This window comes from Panicum virgatum, chromosome 8K (assembly GCF_016808335.1).
Source record: "Panicum virgatum strain AP13 chromosome 8K, P.virgatum_v5, whole genome shotgun sequence".
Classification (NCBI taxonomy): Eukaryota; Viridiplantae; Streptophyta; class Magnoliopsida; order Poales; family Poaceae; genus Panicum; species Panicum virgatum.
The window spans coordinates 40,105,131-40,125,427 of record NC_053143.1 but is presented as its reverse complement, the minus strand read 5'-3'; the positions used below and the strand labels follow the sequence as shown (position 1 = coordinate 40,125,427).

General features: G+C 42.9%; 1 protein-coding gene and 1 long non-coding RNA gene across 9 annotated transcripts; one reads left to right on the top strand and one right to left on the bottom strand.

The window, feature by feature from the left end:
* Positions 1-12: 12 nt before the first annotated feature.
* LOC120644653 lies at positions 13-2,978 on the bottom strand. 2 transcript variants are annotated; one of them, XR_005663875.1, is made up of 6 exons: positions 2,632-2,978; positions 2,303-2,545; positions 1,501-1,567; positions 1,196-1,263; positions 713-794; positions 13-489 (listed from the first exon to the last, which is right to left on the bottom strand). It is a non-coding gene; the product is annotated as an uncharacterized LOC120644653 (long non-coding RNA). The 2 variants fall into 2 exon arrangements; XR_005663874.1 differs by having other exon boundaries at positions 13-794.
* Positions 2,979-5,113: 2,135 nt separating this feature from the next.
* LOC120644648 lies at positions 5,114-19,945 on the top strand. 7 transcript variants are annotated; one of them, XM_039921325.1, is made up of 5 exons: positions 5,121-5,793; positions 5,906-5,988; positions 6,103-6,158; positions 18,528-18,569; positions 18,786-19,945. In XM_039921325.1, the coding sequence occupies exons 1-5, from the start codon at positions 5,677-5,679 to the stop codon at positions 18,908-18,910; spliced, it is 423 nt and encodes a 140-aa protein (XP_039777259.1). In that variant the 5' UTR covers positions 5,121-5,676; the 3' UTR covers positions 18,911-19,945. The 7 variants fall into 7 exon arrangements, 1 of the variants encoding a protein (XP_039777259.1); XR_005663871.1 differs by lacking the exon at positions 18,528-18,569 and adding an exon at positions 7,371-7,673 and having other exon boundaries at positions 5,120-5,988; positions 18,826-19,945; XR_005663869.1 differs by lacking the exon at positions 18,528-18,569 and adding an exon at positions 7,371-7,673 and having other exon boundaries at positions 5,121-5,988; positions 18,789-19,945.
* Positions 19,946-20,297: the final 352 nt, after the last annotated feature.

The window sequence follows — 20,297 nt, the reverse complement described above, 5'->3', positions numbered from 1 at the left end:
AAAAAAACAAAAAAAGGGAAATGAGATATATCTTACATGCATCATAAATACATAGGTTCTATCCATATATATACATTGCAGATACACTTACACAATCTGTTGAAGTCATACATATGTTACTCTCTCTAAAGTCAAGCTGGATACACAGGTTATACATCACAAATCCATTGTAACTTTGCAAGTGCAAATCCAAAAAGTCTACAAATACATTGTGCAAGATAATGTGAAACCATCATGTGGGGAGCTATCTTCTATATAGCAGCAGCTACATCATCTGATCCAAGTAATGTTAAGACTATCACACACAAATACATTCGGATAATGTAACTAGATAGTCTCCAAGTGAGGACATGAGATGCATTGCTTAGTCAGATAGAGGAACTTTGGTCATGGCTAAAATAAAGAATGCTATCTTACAACTGACATCATCAGCTAACTAACTGTGTGCTCCCTTCTTCCTGAGAAATCAATTCTATACAGAGTTGTGACCTGCAAGTGCAGAGTTTCAGAACAGCAGCTAGGACTGCTATTATTAATCATCATTATAAGCATATACTGAAAACGGCCATTAGCTATATGAGCACAAAATTTTGACACCATTATAGTGTTTTCAGCAGTTGTCTAAAACAAGTGGCCTAATCACACTCACAACGGATAATGGAAAGTTCAGGGCAAAAATGGCAAGTAGCTGAAATAGCAAAAACTTCCCTACCTGTGAAGCAACACTTAGATTCACCACTCCACTAGGTTCTCCAACCTCTCACCTCTGCAAGCACCCTATGAAGGGCTTTATGCTGCAAACATCGGAATCATGAACAAAAATTTAAAACTTTCAAGAGAAAGTCGTTCAGCAAACAGGACTAGGAGTTTTGATATTTGCAGAACAACACACTATTCCATATTGCCAATAAGATACATATGTGTGTGCTGCTTTCGACTTACCTATATGACTAAAAATGCTACACGGAGACTATCTGATCAAGAAGTAGTTTTAACAGTGGCAAAAGCTCCAACTTAATACAAGAGACTATCTGATCAATGGGCAATGTCTCTATAGTTGTGGAAGCTGGCAAATGAATTCAAAGAATTTTGAAGTCATTTAACCAGCTTAAATGGTAACACCACAATTTCATAAAAAAACTTGTACTGTAACCAAGAAGCTGCAACAGGGAAGGGGATATGATTCATAGTCTACCTTCTTTTCTTCATAGGCTTGATTTTGATGATGCCCCCAAAGACTTTCCTGGCAACTTCATAGTCCTCCTGCTCAATGAGTAATTACAAAATGATTTAAAGAAGCTAGTCTGGTTAACAAACTAAACTTAGCTTCTGATCATTATCAGTTGTTTTGCTGTCCAAATTAATGTATTCTCTATTTGTTACAGAGAATACAACAGTTATAATGCACTAGAATAATTAAACCAAAACTTATTTTCACGCCACATACACAGTACAATTGTACAAGGAAGAAAAGCATATCATACTTGAGGGAGAGATCACCTTCTTTAACTATAACATTCTGATAATGAATTGTAGGGAGATGGTCAGGTGCAACTCTAACAAATGCCTGCAAGTAAATATAAAAATAAATTCTGAGAGCAAGGCTATGCTGAACTAAAATGAACTGAACCGAAGCAGAGGAAACTCTGAACATTTTGGACAAAACTTAATCAAAGGACACATATATAGTTAGCTGCAGCAGTTCCTATGAAATAAGGCAAGTAAATATAAAAATAAATTCTGAGAGCAAGGCTATTCTGAACTAAAGTGAACTGAAATGAAACAGAGGAAACTCTGAACATTTTGGACAAAACTTAATCAAAGGATCCAAACATGGCTTAAGGACCACAAACTATAAGGCAGCAGTTCCTATGAAATAAATGTCACTCAACTATTACTAGAGTTGTAAAATTAGGTGCGTCCCCAAAGTTGTAATGGGGTACATTGCTGCAAATCATATATGCAGTTTCATCACCTTGGATAACAAGGATTTACATGAAGTTACAACAAACCATGAATAAATAAAACGATACACCAAGCAAATCTAATAACAGATTGAATATACTGAAGACCACGTGATTCCTGCTGCAGATTGAATATACTACGAGAGGAAAGGAATACAGCCAGCACACTACTCTAATTATTTTGCTATAAGGGGAACACGAACAGATAGCAGCAGCAGACTTAGCTTGCAGGGATGGGCAATACAACAGCAGCAAATACGAACGGGTTTGTACCGGAGAGTATATGACCTGACCTAGAGGAAAAGGGGGAATAAGATTCGAAAGTGCTTACTGCTTACCAACATCAGATGTTCGGGGCCTCGCCGGCGGCGGCGGAGAAGCCCGTGGGCGAGGCATCCATGACGGGGACAGCGAGATCCGCGGTGGCAATAACTCTAGTCAACCGAATCGAAGCAGGAGACGGGGCCATGGATCCCGTCGCTGTCGACCAAGCTGCCGTAGATGTGGCCTTCCTCGACCGAGCTGCCGTAGATCTGGATGCCCACGCCCGATCTGGTGCACCTCGCATGGAGGAGCTCGTCCTGGCGACGCGAATGGAGTTGCCCATCAGAGGAGAAAGAGAGAGAGAGACTGAGAAAGAATCGCATGTGGAGGTGCCTGAACGGACCTGGAAGACAGCGGTAAGGGAGGACAAGGCGGCGGCGATGGTGTCGTGACCGGAGGTGGAGATCCGGCGAAGAAATCGAACGTGTGAGGGCCCAAAGGAACCGAGGGAGAGGGGAAGGTGTTGTGGCGGTGAATCGACGGCGGCCGGCATCGGGGAAGGAGGTAGCGGCGGCGGCGGCAATGGAGGTAGTAGTGGCCGGCGGCGGTCGAGGTGGCGTGGTGGCTCTTGCAGGCCGGCCGGCACGGCTCACCGGCTACACCATGGCAGTCGCCGCCTTCTACTCACCGTCCATGGAGCTCGAGCGGAGGAAGATTTTTTCAGCTGTGGGGCTGGAAAGTGGAGTGAGTCGTACCCATGGTTAACCTAACCGGTGGGAACCGGTCCGGTTTGACCGGTTACCGGTCAAACCGGTCCGGTCCGGTTCCGGTTTCGGCCGGTACCCAACCGGCCTAAATTCAAATTTTAAATTTGAATTCAAAAAATAAAAAATTCTCAAAAAATTCATAAAAATACTTCAAGGTGTGATGAATCTAATGGTGTCAAATTTTCTCAAAAATTCATTCATTTAGTATAGTTTGTGGGAATTTAAAGTTAAATCAAAAAAGAAAAAGAAAAAAAATGGGCCGGCCCATGAAGGCCCACCGATCAAACCGGCCGGTAAACCGGTCAAACCGGTCGGTAAACCGGTCAAACCGGCCGGTAAACCGGTTGCACGGGAGCTTTTGAATTTCAAACCGGTCAAACCGACCGGTAAACCGGTAAAACCGGCCGGTAAACCGGTCAAACCGGCCGGTAAACCGGTCGGAACCGGTTGCATAGGAGTTTTTGAATTTATTTGAATTTGGATTTGAATTCAACCGGTTTCCACCGGTTACCGGCCTAACCGGTCCGGTAAACCGGTACCGGAGGGCGGCGGTTAGACCGGTCCGGTCGGATTTTAAAACCCTGGTCGTACCACGGGCCGTCGGATAGAAATCGCGCGGATAAAATTATTTTGACTATCGTGGCCCAATAAGATGCCGAGGAAGCGTGGGTCTTTAACGTATAGAAATGCTCTTAAATCATCGTCGGGTAGCTTCCAGTTTTAAAACTTATGTTGGCCGAGGTGTTGCTTGAGGTAGCTAGATAGCTTGTCGTGGTTTTAATCTGATTTTAGAGCAACATAAGATTTTGCCTTGTTTTTCTTTAAAAAAAAAGTGTCCGTTGATGTGGTGATCTACTACATATTGTCGTTGCGGTGGCGCCCCAAGCATGAACATGTACTCAGTCTCGTCGTTCTGCCTTGTATATAGCTTAGCGTCCTCGGATACCTTCCGCTTCATGAACTGAGAATCGATTGCAGCAGCCAATGAATGATAACACCCGCAAACGCATGATTTTATACAATGAAATCCATATGTTCAACGCTTGTGCTGGACAACACACGGACACACTTCTCCAAAATAAACGACGGAACAATAGTTGATTCCCAGCCGGAGTTCGGTAGCTATAATAAACAACACGGAGTTCGGTAACTATGATTAACAATGTTATAAACGGATGCCAACTCGGAGAGGATTTCGAGAGTTCCTTTGCTTCTGCATCAGAGAACGACGGACGAAACAAAAGTGACGGGCAGAACGTGTGAAGGATTTGTCATGTGCTTTAGAAATAGGTAAGATAAGTTTTTCATTCAAAAAAAACTTTCCGTTTTTTTAAGGGAAAATTCTCAATGAAGTAATGAATATTTCTTCTGTTATGTAATATTTAGAAAAAAATCTAAATTACTTTCCTTGACTGTAACCAAAGTTCGAATAACCCCTAAACAATCATTTGGTTTATTTTACCTCCAAAATATATCATTAGTTCAAATTACTCCCTAAGATGATTTATCTTTTTCATTTCACCATGCATAGTGGAGTTTTAATTTGAAATTTTACAATATGATAGTTCACATCATAACACATGTTAGAAAAATACATCATAATTTTTATTATTATTTTGATAGGTTACTATATCTAATAATAAAATAATAATTGGAGGTCAAAATTATATGAAAACTAACGATGAAACACTATACAAATTTTTAATATGCATTGTGATGTCCGGTACTATCCTGCAAAATTTGAAATTAAAATTCAATTTGTGCATGGAGAAACAATAGACAAATTGTATTACGGGTAAAATAAACTAAATGGCATAGTTTGGAGGGTAAGTTGTATCAAATTATAGTTTAGAGGGTTAGACTTTAGCTACTCGAAGGGAGTAAATTGGCTATACTATTTATAAGAGAAAAATCCAGATCACTTCAACTTTTAACTCCAAAATCAGGTAACAAAGTTTATCCAACTATCAAAACTGGACAAATATAGCCCTTTGCGTGGTTTCAAAGCTGGTTTTTTTCATTTTATGAAAATTAAAAACATTAAGTTTAAACTAAAAATTTATATGTTACCTAAAAACGAAGTGAAAAGTGTCTCTGCCAAATCGGTGTTTCTGCCCGCTCCGTGTGTCCGCCCCTCCAGCTCCGCGCTCGCCCCAATCACATGCGTCCGCCTCGCCTACCTTCTCTTCGCGCAACCGCTCGGTACTCCACCGCCCAATCACGACTCCGCCCCGCCCGCCGCACGCTCGCCCGCCTCCACCTGCGTCGCATCCACGCGCTTGGCTGGGGCGGCGCCGCCCGGCACCACCGACTGCCCTCCGTCCGGGCGCCGCACGCTCGCCTCCTCTCTCGCCAAGCGCACCGGCCACCGCCCCGCCGCGCTCCAGATCCGAGCTCTCCGGCCGCCGCCCGTCGCGGTCCGGTGCCAATCTCCTACGCTCCTCTCCAGCTCCGGCCTCCCCATCGGGGCGTGCCCCTCGGCTCTGCGACGGATTCCACCGCGTCCGCCGTGCCCCTCGGATTCCACCGCGGGCGCCGTGCGCCTCGGACCCGCGCGGCGTGTCTCTCCGCACCGAGTCCGGCCTCCACCGTGCGGCGTGCCTCTCCGCCGCGCCTCGCTCGCCGGAGACCCGTCTCACCCGCTTGTCGTGCCTTCTCTGCGCTGGAGCGGTTCGTAACCTATGAACTGCTCAGGCCGCGCCCCTCCTGCGGCTCAACGCGCGGCAGCTCCTCGCCTCCCCGACGATCTGCTCCGGCTCGAGACCTTCGCCGTCGGCTCCACGTCAGATGAGCATTACGTGATTCCTCATGAAGTTCATCCCTGTGTTTGCAAAATAGTTTCCCCATGAGGTTGAATCAATTGAGATCATCCACACAAAGCATTATGTGATTGCTTTCTGGCTATTGTAGTGTTGTTCTCCTCTCGAAAAGGACCACAGAAGCTCGGGTCCTTGCAGCCGGTGCTCCCAACGGAGGCAGTCCATTGAATCGAGGTCACAATAACATATCAATGCTTCTCTTGTTTTTGCGTGGATCTGATGTATAGAGAAAAACACAATTCTTCAGTAGTTCTTTGCTTCCTCAATGCAAATGTAAATGATTTGTAGATACAAAAGATTTGCGAGGATTCCAGTGGCCGTCTCGACCACCCTAATGCCTGCAGGTATACCTTGTACTCTTGGTTCAGTTTTGGTGGAATTTAATTACACTGAACTGTCCATAACAATGTTTTAATCCGGTGATAGTTATATCTCATACCCACTCTACATTGTTTCTTGTGGCAAATTACATGTATAGTATTAGGTGCTCTGCAATTTCAGTATTTCAATTACCTCCACTGTGATATGATTGTTTTGTGAACACAAATTGAGCCTATAATGGATGCATAAACTATTTTAAGAATCCAAGCAAAGTGTGTTGAGCAGTGACCACCAGCCTGTCTTTGCTCTGTGATCGACGACATATAAAATTTGCCAAATTAGAATCGATTGTGTATAGTTCATGACCAAGAATACAATTGTTCTACTTCAGTAGCCCCGCCTATGCAGGAGATATTTCTTGGCTAATCTTGGATTGTTCACTGGTGTGTTTGTAGCACTAAAAAAAAATATAGAACACTAGGCCACAGATGCTTTTGCACATATTCTTATCCTGCACTGGATGTTTCTGTTTTGTTCGTAGTTGTTATGGTTGTTGTTGGGATTGAGATCGTCAGAGAGGGAGAGGGCGGTGGCTGCTGTAGCGCTACAGTACCGTGGTGCTACAGTACCGCAAGTACTGTTCACGAGATGAGGGCTGCGAGGGCGAGAGAGCGGCGGCTAGGGTTTTGGGCGCCGGGAACGCCGGCCGCGGGGCTTCGCTCACGGCCGGCAAGAGGGAAGGGATTTCCTTCTAATCTCTTGCACGGCGTATTCTTGATGCCAATTTATCCTTCGATCCCGACACCTTAGCCAAAGCAAGAACCATGGAGACAGTCCATTGGAGCCAAGGATGCACAACAAGACGCTCCGAAGACCACAAGATCAACATCATTGACATCTTCGGATCGATTCCTAAGAAGTCATTGTTATCATCAATATTCTGCTCGACCTCAGAAGAAAATTGCAGTATATTTTTGATATTCAAAAGCCCCATGAAGTTCCGGTTCCAACGAATCAAGAATGAAGTCAATCGAAGTTTCCCACAAGAAGTTATGGCCAAAACATCGAAGGTCGTGTACTCTGAAATTTTCTGGACAGCACGCAGCGCTAAAGTAAAACGGTCATAACTCTCTCGTTTGGACTCCGTTTAAAGCGAATGACCACTTGTTGGAAAGGTAATTTCATAAACTTTTCAATAGAACTATATTTTGGTATATGTTCTATTCTGAACGCAGGGGAAAATCCACGAAGGAGAGGCGAAGAGCAACGTAACGAGAACAAGGTGAAGGAGATAAGGATGCCAACAATGAAGAGGAGCTTGGGCTGTGGTTTCATCAAGCATACATGATCGAATTCAGAAGTTCAGGACAAAATAAGGGCCTTAAGGACATTGGCAAAGGAAGGCACGAATGACAACATTCAACGCATGAAGATGTTAAGAGCGAACCACGATGGATTACGAAAGGCGACATCAATACAAGCTGCATGGACAATTCGAATTCTCGCACGAAGGACCATGGCTTCACATCAATTAGAAGGTATGTGAGAAAGTCAAGCTCTATGACTTTAAATAAAGCGCTTTGCGGGAAGCAACCCGTTCATTTTATTTATCTATTTATATATATTAATATGACCGTCTACATTGCAGTCTTTAATCGGAATATCAAGTAACATTGTACCATTGCTCTAATAAAAACCACAACTTCATGTTGTTCATTCTAAATATTATTGAGGGAGCACTTTGTTATTTGATCTTGGGAAACTTGTAGACCTTTTTGTGTGCCTATTAGTGTTTAGAGTCTTTTTATTTGTATCCTTTTAGAGGGAAATATGAAGTGTTGAACTGCTCTTTGATTCTAAACTTGTGGCTAGTTAACTTAGTCTAACTTTTTGTTTTGTTTTAGATCACCTCATCATGTCATATCATTTTGTTCACCCACCCTGTGTTGCATTGCATACCATGTTGTTCGTCTCACTCTTGGATTGCATGTTGCATTTAAATTTTTTTTTTCTAAAAACATTGACTAGCCTTGCTTTTGAGATCCTAAAATCCTTAGGAAAACCACTCATAGAGCAATCCTAAAACCATAGGTTATGTTTTTCATTAAAAAAAACTAACTTTTGTTTCTCTCTAGTTTTTTTTTTAAAAAAACCACCTTAGATAGAATTTCTATACCCAATACTCTCTCTTCAAAATTTTTGTTTTAAGCCAAAAATATAGGAAACCCATAAACCTACTTCTAAAACCTTGTTAGCTCGGTTGCTTGGTCATTTTCGATAAACAACATTTTCATTGACAAAATCCTCACTTCTTATGAAGTGTCGCGAAGGCTTTTTGTCACTCTTAGCAATTGTTTTTGAATAAGCTAGTTGCGGAACATCGAAATATCCTTTCAACCATGCTAGCACTTGTTTTTGCTAACTTTGCATTTGCACTTTGCATCCATTCCATTGTTCATGCCCTCATTTTGCTAGTTTGGTCTCAATCTTATTGATGTATGTTTTCCTATCCATGTAATGCTTATCATGATAGCATTTACCTTTTAGCAATCTTGTGTAAATGTGGTGTTTATACTTGTCGCTCCTCGGTGCGGGGTTGTCTTCCTCCATGCTCCGCGGAGACTCGGAGACCGAGTGCCTCCGCGAAGAACTTGCCGATGCGTCGGATGTCGATGAACGCATCCTTCTCCTCCGGTGACGAACCTCATGATGCCACTCATGGTGACTTCTTGATGCACACACTCAAAAACAAACACACCGGGGGTTTCTTGCCGGCGGGAGAACAATATATCGAAGAGTGGAGCAAACTAGGATTTGTGGCGAATTTTCGGAGATGTTTGGAGTAGATTTTGGTGGACGAATTTTTCAGGGCACTAACTGATGTTTTTGGGTGAAGAACTTGAAGAAAATAAGCAATGAACTGAGTGAGGAGCGTACCTGTCAAAGGGGAGCACCAGAGACTTAAAAAGGGACCAGGCCGGCCTAGGGCCTTGGAGCCGGCCGGCCTAGGGCATTTTTGGCTCTCCTCCACTTCAATTTTCTCTGGTGGCTTGCTGGTGCAATTATTTGCTTCTGTCCAGTACATCTTTCATGCTTTGCACCATCTAAATCATGTGAACCACTTCTTCTTTGCCTTTGATGTCCAATTGCAACATTATTTCTTTACTTTGTGTCATTCACATTGTTCCATGTTTAATCATTCATTACATGGTGTCATCTTTGCTGAAAATAACATGTTCTTCCCATGCATTGCTGCTCCCTCTTTTGGATTATTTGCATGTGGTGGTAGGTAGAGAGCACAATTCTTTCCCGTGAACTCACTTTGATCAATGGATGTTAATCAAGCACATAAACCCTCTCCAAATCATTCTTAGATGTTTAATCCTCCTTTAACTTCGAAATTTCAGAATTGACTCAAAGCATGCAATGACTTTAAATGAATAATCAGAGGGGAATTGAAACATCTTTACATTTGTAAGTCGAAAAATATTTCCCAACTACATTAATTTTGGTTGCACCGAAACCGTTTAGTTTCATGAATTGATAGCGAACAATCTCGAATTCAACCGTGGGTCTTGGGTTTAGGTTCTAATTTTTGCCAAAATGAGAGAGATTTTTGAAAAAGAGAATAATTAAGGTTAGAAAAATTCTAGTCCTATGGTAATGAAATTGAAAATTCTCTCTATGTTTGTGCGAAACTACGCGTCAAGGATTTTTCGACTATCAAGAATTAAAAAGTATATCAAGAATTCAAGAATTCAAAAGTATATCAATTGGTCGTTCGGTCGAACAATTCGATTTGGATTTTATTCGCTCGGTCATTTCGATGTTGTTTTTTATTTTAAACCAATGACATGAGTCATCTAATGATTTATTTGTCTCTTCTTGAGAAAGCCACATCCAAAATTTCATACCCATTTTTGGCGACCGTCCTGTCCATGACGGTCGGACCAAGTTGAGATAAAACACACGAGTTGAGCCGCGCTATGTTTATATTATTTAAATTCTTGATGCGTAGATTAGCATAAACATAGGGAGAATTTTCAGTTTCATTACCATAGGACTAGAATTTTCCTAACCTTAATTATTCTCCTTTTCAAAAATCTCTCTCATTTTGGCAAAAATTAGAACATAAACCCAAGACCCACGGTTGAATTCGAGATAGTTCGCTATCAATTCATGAAAGTGAACGGTTCCGGTGCAACCAAAATTAATGTAGTTGGGAAATATTTTTCGACTTACAAATGTAAAGATGTTTCAATTCCCCTCTGATTATTCATTTAAAGTCATTGCATGCTTTGAGTCAATTCTGAAATTTCGAAGTTAGAGGAGGATTAAACATCTAAGCATGATTTGGAGAGGGTTTATGTGTTTGATTAACATCCATTGATCAAAGTGAGTTCACGGGAAAGAATTATGCTCTCTACCTACCACCACATGCAAATAATCCAAAGGAGGGAGCAGCCATGCATGGGAAGGACATGTGATTTTCAGCAAAGATGGCACCATGTGATAAAAGATTAAGCATGGGACAAGGTGAATGACACAAAGTAAAGAAATAATGTTGCAATTGGACATCAAAGGCAAAGAAGAAGTGGTTCACAGGATTTAGACGGTGCAAAGCATGAAAGATGTACTGGACAGAAGCAAATAATTGCACAAGCAAGCCACCAGAGAAAATTGAAGTGGAGGAGAGCCAAAAATGCCCTAGGCCGGCCGGCCTGGCCCCTTTTTACGTGCTCTGGTGCTCCCCTTTGACAGGTACGCTCCTCACTCAGTTCATTGCTTGTGTTCTTCAAGTTCTTCACCTAGAAACATCAGTTAGAGCCATAAAAAATTCATCCACCAAAATCTACTCCAAAAATCTCCGAAAATTCGCCACAAATCCTAGTTTGCTCCACTCTTCGATATATTGTTCTCCCGTCGGCAAGAAACCCCCGGTGTGTTTGTTTTTGAGTGTGTGCAGTAAGGAGTCACCATGAGTAGCATCATGAGGTTCGTCACCGGGAGGAGAAGGACGCGTTCATCGACATCCGACGCATCGGCAAGTTCTTCGCGGAGGCACTCGGTCTGTGAGTCTCCGCGGAGTATGGAGGAAGACAACCCCGCACCGAGGAGCGACATGTTGCTCCTTGGTGGGATGAGAGACCCGAGAAGCTCCTTCATGAAATTCACCGAAGGGATGCTACCTCCTCCACGGCGTTCGACAAGGTCATCCACACCACCACCATACAAGCCCAATAATTCAGAATATGGGTTTATTATCTTGTCGAAGGAAGAAGAAGAAAGTCTAAAGTTCATGAAGGGAAGGTTGCGAGCAAATTATGATTTTGATGATGAAGCATTGGAGAAGTTGGGATTTCATCATGACATCTATCAACTCTTGGAGAACATCGGTTGGAAGTTATTTTCCGACAGTGTCACGGTATACATACAAGAAGAAGTGGCTTTTGAGATGTTCATGACACTGGAGAAAACAACGGAAGTGGTGGATGATAAAGAAGTTCCATGTCTGAAATTTCGGCTCAAAAATGAAGAAAAAGTCATCACCTATGGAGAAATAGGGAGTTTGCTCGGATTCAAAAGTAATGGATATGAAATGGTGCGAGTTGAAGATGGAGAGCTTGATGAATTTTGGACAAAGATAGCAAAAGATGTCAACCGCCAAAGGAAGAATATAAGTAATGTGACCCTCCAAATATTTCACTCTTGGTTGAGCAAAAGAATTCTCGGGAGGATGAGAGAATCGAAGGTCACCGACCAAGAATTAAATTGGATGTATGCTGCATTGGTGAAGAAGTAAGTGATTGATCCCACCTACATTATGGTTGAAAGGTGGATTTGTGAAGCATCATCCGGTACGAGAGAAGTTGGTTCGGGGTGTTACCTCACAATGATAGCCCGAGCCATGAATCCGGGGTTACGAGTGATCCAAAAATATTATGTCCCGAGAAGAGATATTGGGATTGAACATTTGAGACAAGACCATTATATCGAAGGGGATGAAAAGAAGGGATTCACTATTTCTGAGATGGATATTTCCCTCCCCGATCAAAGGCTGAAATTATTCGCAAGAGGGAGGACTGATTGGCGAGTTGAAAATATTGGAAAAAAGGTGAGGAAATCAAAAAGAGGAAAGTTAATTGAAGGAACATCGGCATCGTCACAACAAGAAGACTTGGAAGTAGACCTTCCACCGCCAAGTTCCGCTTATTGGAGTAATGAATGTCAAGGTGCATCAAGTGGACAAGAATACCCGGAAGGATGGACGAGTCAATATGAAGGGAACCAAGATCAAGCATGGGGGCATGCTGCGGCGGCGCCACCACCATTTAGCAACTACGGCTACTCACCCCCGTCATACCAAGGAGAGATGCCCGACCCATCATTTGGAGCACAATACTTTGACCTCCCTCGACCGGAACAAGGACTGAGAATTATGGGTGTCTATGCAAGAAGAAACATACAAGACATAGACGCCATCTGGAGGCACACAAGCCAACTAGAAGATGGAACCACAAAAATTTCATATCAAATAGGACTTCTAGGCCTGGCGCCACCGAAACAATTTAATGGAGGAACATTTCAGCAGTATTATGACCAATGATACAACGCAAGAGCCAATCAAGGAGAGTGATCGACGACAAGACCATGAATAAAATGCTCGTACGTGTGGTTTGGATTTTTCTATTTCTTTTCATTTATTTTCAGCATATGTGCAAGCTTATGTGTGCGTAGCAATTTTCTGTTTTATTTATTTTTCAGCATATGTGAAATTCGCTTTCTTTTGTTTTCATCACCATGATAAATAAATGCATCACCCACGCTTTAATGTTATGGTTAGTAATGATGATAGAAAGTTTGTGCCATGATAAAATATGATGATCGTTGCCGCCTTGTCTACTTTCTTGTGCTTGGTTTATGCATGATTAAACTAATGCTCTCTCTAACATAATCTGAAAATTAATTAAATACCGGCTAATTCAATTGTGGAGGTTATGATAAATTAAGACCCATATCTTTTATTCTTACTCTCTTATTTAAGCTTGTCAAGTAAAATTTAATTTGGATTTAATTTTGAGCTAACCTTGTCAATGATACCTTTTGCAATTGCTCTACCCTTCTACATGCCTAAATGATATATCATAACAAACCATAGAGCAAAAATTATTTTCAGGTGAATTAATTAAGGATTTATCTTCTTTGGTACGAGACTAAGAAGCTGACCATGCATTGTGAGTTTCTATACCGGGAACATCGCAAACCTCGTTGGATATCCACCCTTAACCAAAAACATCTTTTTGTGAAACACCTCCTTAACCACAACCTATATATTGAGTATATATTTTTATTTCGACGGCAAAATAGTGGAATCAAGAGCAAAATTCAGTAAAACATAATCTTGGGAAGCATCAAAGAGTTCGCAGAAGAAAAAACCGAAGAAGTGGAGGCCTACAGGCAGTAGGCCGGCTGGCCCAACTCCCCTAGGCCGGCCGGCCTGCCCCTTTTCCTCCTCTGTTGGCTTCAATCTTTCACGAGGAGATGCTCCCTTGAATTCCAAAGTTGAGTCCAGAGAATTGATAAAGGTTTTGTGCATTCACTCCATCAAGTTATCATCACTTCATTGCTTGAGGACAAGCAAACGTTCAAGCATGAGGCGAGGTGGAGTAAGTGCATTGTGTTGCCAACGGTTCTGAGGAGCAAAAAAAAGGAAAGAAAAAAAAGAGAGAAAAGAAAAAAATGAATGATGATGAAAAGCTCATCGGTTCCTTTAGCTTCATTTAACTCCAGGTACTTTGAAGATTATTCTATACTCAATTATTCGAACCATGTGCAATCCGATAACAAGGACTTCAGTTGTGGCTTGGGATCAACCGTTGCCATTTGCACATGTCCAACATTTAAAATGTGTGTTCCATTCTCTCCCTCTCCATAAAGAAATTATTTTTCAATGGTCTTTTTGACGAGTCTCGGTAAATCCATAAGAAATATTTCTTGTTTTGATAATATCTTGATTATAATATCTTTTGTGAGGACTAACCTTTCCAGAGCTCCAGATAAAGCCTCACACATACATATGAGAGAAAGAAAGGAGAAAGTTCTAGCAAGTTTGAGAGACAAGATGAGCTGAGAGTTTTCATGAGCAAATTGCAATGAGGTTTAAATTATTGATCTTGGTTTAGCATTACTTATGGAACTTACTTTCTTAATTCTGAGACTTGTTTAATTTTGAGAGCATGTGCTTAATAATTGTGGGGAAGCATTTAACTTGTATCTACCTTCCACATTGAAAAAGCTGGTTACAACTTGAACTATTAACTGCAAAATATTTTTGGGAGCATTGTGTTTTCTCGTGTATGATCAAGTGCAGGGATTGGACACTGAAAGACAACGCTGATTTTTATCAAAGACTTACTCGGGGACGAGCAAGTTTTAAGCATGGGGGAATGTTGGCGCTCCTTAAGTATCCATTTTATCTCCTGTTTAACTTTGATAATGGCATGAATTTAATATCAAAATCACTAACCATCCTAACATCGGCCCAATTATTGGTCGTTTTCGCGTTTGCACATATATTTTGGAGGTACTTCGTTTTTGCAGGTTTTTGACCAATTTTGGAGCATGAAATGACGAGGCCCACGATCACGCGATGACACGAAGAAAGACGAAGACCAAAGCCCGAACAAAGGACCGAAGACCATGATGATTAGAGGCCCGTTTGTGCACATCCACCCTCCAATGAAGCCCAAAGGACAAAGTCCACAAGATAAGATCAAGATACTTCGGGGCTAAACAAAGCAAAGAGAGATTTAAGGAAGGATTTTCCATCCTATCCTTTTCCTCGAAGAAATCTCGAAGATAACGACGTCTAATGGGGTGCAATCGTGAAAGACATAAACTCTAGAAGAAATGGGCCAGGCCGGCCGGCCTGGGTCCATTGGGCCGGCCGGCCCAGCCCCTTTTTGTGGCAGCCCCTTTTTGTGGCGGTTCGGCCTCCCCTTTGACCTAGGGTTTCCTGAGGCTATTTAAAGACCCCTCCCCAAGGTTCACGAGGAGATCAATTCGGGATACGACGCTAAGGAGCAGAGAAGATAGAGGTACACCTCTCGGAGAGCCGAGGGTACACCTCTCGGAGAGCCGAGGGTCGCGCTAGTTGTCTAGGGTTTGCCCTAGCCGACGTGGGAACCTTGCAAGGAAGACCACGTCGGAGTTCTGGAGCTAGGATCATCAAGATCAAGGTAGGGCCCCGGTTGTGATCTTGTGATGTACAATCATTCATGGTGAAGTTATTTGTGATTCCGAATGTTTAGTGGTCATGTTCTCTCTTTCGATTTCGTTCTTTTCTTTGGGTTTGCTTCATCCTAGATCTATTATCGAGATAGATCGCTTAGCATGATCTTGTAGTCATGGTGGCTAGAGGTTTATGGCGGAACTATCAAAGGGGGTTCGACTTGCTTCAGGGTATTTTCGTCCAAAGGGGGGTGTCGTGACAGGGCGTTGCCACTGAGTAGGTGGGGCATCGAGGGATCGGATTGGAGATTTTGAGTTTAAAGATGCTTTTCATTGAGATTTACATCTATCTTACTTCACTACATCTAGCTGGAACTACAACATATGCATGATCTAGGTGATCTAGATTGGTTCTCTAACTTTCTCTTGCTACCTTCGGTGTTTGTCGTTTTTAGTAGATTAGATTCGTTTTTCACCATCTCAACACAAAGGAATCTTTATGCTAGTAGATTGTTTGTTGTATCTTTGGTTCCGTGAATTGATAAACCTTGGGGGAATACTTTAAGTGAAAAGTTACACGAACCGTGCGCTTGCGGTATACAAATTGGGGGCGCTAAGGAGCGTCAACCAGCTTTTCTCCCCTGTTGACGCTCAGACTTGGCCCGGCTCAGACTCGTGTTAGAGGAGTCAAGGGCCTATTGGGCCTTAGCCCATTAGGGTTAATTAGTTGCTTGTTTAGGGGTTAAGTAAATCTCTCTATATAAGGAGAGATGTATCAATCTAATCAAGCAAGAGATTATAAGGAAATCCCTTCTCTCTTGCCGGCCGTGGGCGAAGCCCAGCGGCCGGCGTTCCCGGCGCCCCCAACCCTAGCCGCCGCTCTCTCGCCCTCGCAGCCCTCCATATCGTGAACAGTACCGTGGGTACTGTAGCGCGACAGCAGCCACCGCCCTCTCCCTCTCTCACGATCTCAATCCCAACAACAGCCATAACAATCTGGTATCAGTTATGCCAGCCGACGACAAGTCTGAGCCACCACCGCCACCGCCAACCATGGAGGGTCTGGCCGCCGTGATGACCAAGCTACTGAGCAGCATGGGCAACATGGAGACGCGCATCACCTCTATGGAGTCGCGCCTTCAACCGCCGCCGACGTTGACCCCTGCGGCGTCCATGCCCTATGGGATGCCAGGGTACGGATCTACAACCCTGGCGAGTTCTTCATCGACGGCCGCCGCCACACTGTCCACGGCACCCCCAACGTCTTCGCCGACCCTGCCGATCACCAAGGATCTGTGCGCCGACATAAGGGTTACAATAGTCCAGATACAAGCCGCTCTCCAGGAGATGATACAACTTGAGCGAAAGAGAGAGGCGGTCGTGCACCTACAAGCGGCAACGCGCAAGTTCTTGGCGCGACGGCTCGTCCGCGTGATGCGCAAGGAGTAACAGGACCAAGCGGCTTCATTAATCCAGGCGGCGGTGCGGCTGCAGGCTGCAGCACGCGGCCTTCTAGCGCGGCGACGGCTGCAGAAGATGCGCTTGGAGATGCAAGAGGCGGCTTTGACAGTGATCGACCTCGGCAAATGAGGGCGCGACCTTGTTCCGTCGGAAGTCCGCCAGCGCTCGCGCCAACTCGCCGTTGTCTTCAAGCGTGCGTTAGGTAGCGAACTCCAATTCTGCAGCAACGATAAGGGAGGCGCTTTCCTCCTTGTCATCGGCGGAGGCACATCGCCTAGCGCCATCACGTTCCGTCACTGGCCGATACGAGGACGTCTCCGCGGGTCGCTATTGCGACTAATTTCCGGTGGCGATACCTATCCTCCCCTCTCGTTCCGATGATCTCCATGGGATCCAGGCACAAGGAGGGTGTCCGCCGTATCTTCAAGAGTCAAAAATAAAGAATTGCAGTTTATTTAAAATAAGTCGAGATGTAAAAGGCTTGTTCTTAGGTTTTCGGTTTGCGTCTAGTGGAGTCATTGTTAGCGTCATCGTTAGGTTGCAGCTTGAGGACGAGCTGCATGTCCAGGTGTGGTGTAGTGTTAGAGGAGTCAAGGGCTTATTGGGCCTTAGCCCATTAGGGTTAATTAGTCGCTTACTTAGGGGTCAAGTAAACCTCTTTATATAAGGAGAGGAGATGTATCAATCTAATCAAGTAAGAGATTAGAAGGAAATCCCTTCTCTCTTGCCGGCCGTGGGCGAAGCCCCGCGGCCGGCGTTCCCGGCGCCCCCCAACCCTAGCCGCCGCTCTCTCGCCCTCGCAGCCCTCACTTCTTCCTCCACAATCCTCTCAATCCCACCTGCCTCCTCCCCCTTGCGCGACCACGGCGCCCAGAAGCCGTCGAGCGCGCATCATCCTCCGTCCTCCTCCTTCCCACGTCTACAACCTGCGCCCACGCCTTGGTAGGGATCCAATTCCTAACAATAGTGATTCTTAGCTACCTGTTTTGTTCGTAGTGATTCTTACCTACAATTAGTTTTTTGCCCAGTTAGAGGATTAGGAATTAGGGGACACCTCTGCATGAAGGTACATCAACCATGCATCAATGTGTATGCACACCATCTAAAAATCATATTTCAGATCAATTGATATTTCTGGCTAAAATTAGATTTTATTTGGCCTCCTGGTTCTATCAAATTCATAGTACATTTATCATATGTGGGTTACCTGCATTGTTTTTCAGCATGTAAACAACTACACCAAGTCTTTCTGATACATGACCATGTTTTTACCACAATGATGCATACACAACAGCTGCTATAGTTGTTGCTAATTCAGTGCTATGCACTTCGCTCTTCCTGTTTGATTGTGAATTTTTAGACAATTCTGGAGTAATGCTTTGCTTCGTCAATGCAAATGTGTATGATTTTGGATTACTCATTAGCTATGACTGAAATGGGGAGACATCAACATCATTGTGCAGTTTTTATGCTGTTATTGGTTAGGAAAAACTACTAGCAATATACTGACCTTAGGTTACTCTTGGCCAAGCTAATAACATCTTAATCTGCATGAGGGGTACTGCATGACATTCTTCAAATTTATACTTTGCAGAATTCTTTGAGACACCTATGCTTAGGTTTTGAGCTTTTACAGCATGTGGTAATGACCTAATGTATTCTACACTATCAATGATGTATGGTTAGTTCTTTGATTGCAATTCTATTGGCGTTTGGAGAATCTGCTTCTGGACATATATATGGTACCAGCATATTAGAGAAGTTGTATACTATCTTGATTCCTCAATTCATCTTGCATTTAAATGATGGTTTTATTATCCCTCGAAAGGTACTGATTTGTCATATGCATGCTTCAGAGGAGAAATTCAATTTTTTTTAACAAACTAAAGCTGATCTGCACTGTATATGGTATACTCCCCTATACTTGATTATTTCTTGACAACTCCTTATTTCTTTAGTAGTGTTGCAGCAAACATATGTATATATCTCTACATACAGTGATTGCACCGAGGCTTGGGAGAGCATAGCGAAGGTGATGATGGACGTGCTTAGGAGCGTAAGAGGAAACACAGTCTGTTCTTAGGAGCGTAAAAGGAAACTCAGCCTGTTCTTGATCATTGCAAGTAAGAAGTTGGATTCTTTCTCTAGATAAATGAGCATCTGGTCCTTATAAAACTGAATATCCTTTCGTGGTCAGCTCTGCTCTTTGTTTGATCCCACATGTGTTGGTCTGACAATTGATCTTGTATTACCTGCTTAGTGCTTAGCAAGTAAAACAATTACCAAGTTTGATGTGTGCAGATAGTTCAGGAAAACAAATGTTCTGAAAATGCAGTTGCTACTCAGTCTGGAGATTATTCTAGAAAATGATATGCTACTGTAGGTTTGAATTTCTTCTGAAAAATGTAGCTACTATGTATTTTTAGTTCTCAACTTGTTCTGAAAAATGCAACGGCTACTTGATAGCTCAACTATGTATTTGTTACACGATCAGGACCTTATACTACTTGCTGCCTCTGTGAACAAGCTGTAAGAGTATTCCGTATTCCTGTAACTTCAAGTTTGTCAAATTGCAACCATGTCACTTTTTTTGGACAACAGCACTCAAAAGATTGTTTTTTTCCACGTGGAAGCACCGTCCGCTTCATTCTAGCACTGCCATGGTGAGCCGTCTTCATCTCGGTTTTTTTTTCCAACTCATGTTGTGGTGTTGCTTGCATCCTATGATGCATGGTAACAATGTTTTCTACCACTGCATCATGTGGAGGGCTCGGCCGGCTGCTGCCAGTGGCGCAAGAGAGGTAGGGACTTTGCCCATTGCCATGCACTTGCAGGAACCAGGGGAAGTGGATTGCCGGAACCAGAAAGTTCTTTCAAGCAAAGGAAAATGTGTGCTCCATTACAAGTTGCAAAACTACAATGGCAAGTTCGGCATCTTTTCTACTTAAATGATCCTCTGATTGTTTGTGCGGGAATCTCAATGTGTCACAAAACTATATGATGATAACGTCCACACAATTCTTTAAAAAATGGTTCACATAATGTTTTTCATATTCTGTTGTACTTGTTTGCATATTTAGTTGGCATTGAACATCAATATATTATTATTTTGCTTTTACGAGTCTAAATTTGACCAACAGTCGTGACAGATATTTTGACGACAGTCCTCATAACACTATATTCAAGAACTCCTATTTATCTTTGGTCAATGATCTGTTTATTACGTGAAAATTGTGTTTGATCACTTCTATTTATCTAGGATATTCACGTGTTTATTCATGAAAAATATTCTATTATCCGTAGCAACGCACGGACACTCAACTAGTTTATTTTAAATAAAAATACCAAACAGGTGCTATCATTTTTCTAAAAATATAACATATCTATTGGCATTCTACTTGTCAATTTTTTTTCATATTTAGTATTTGTTTGCTCATAGTTATATCTATTGTTTTTCAATAAATAAGATT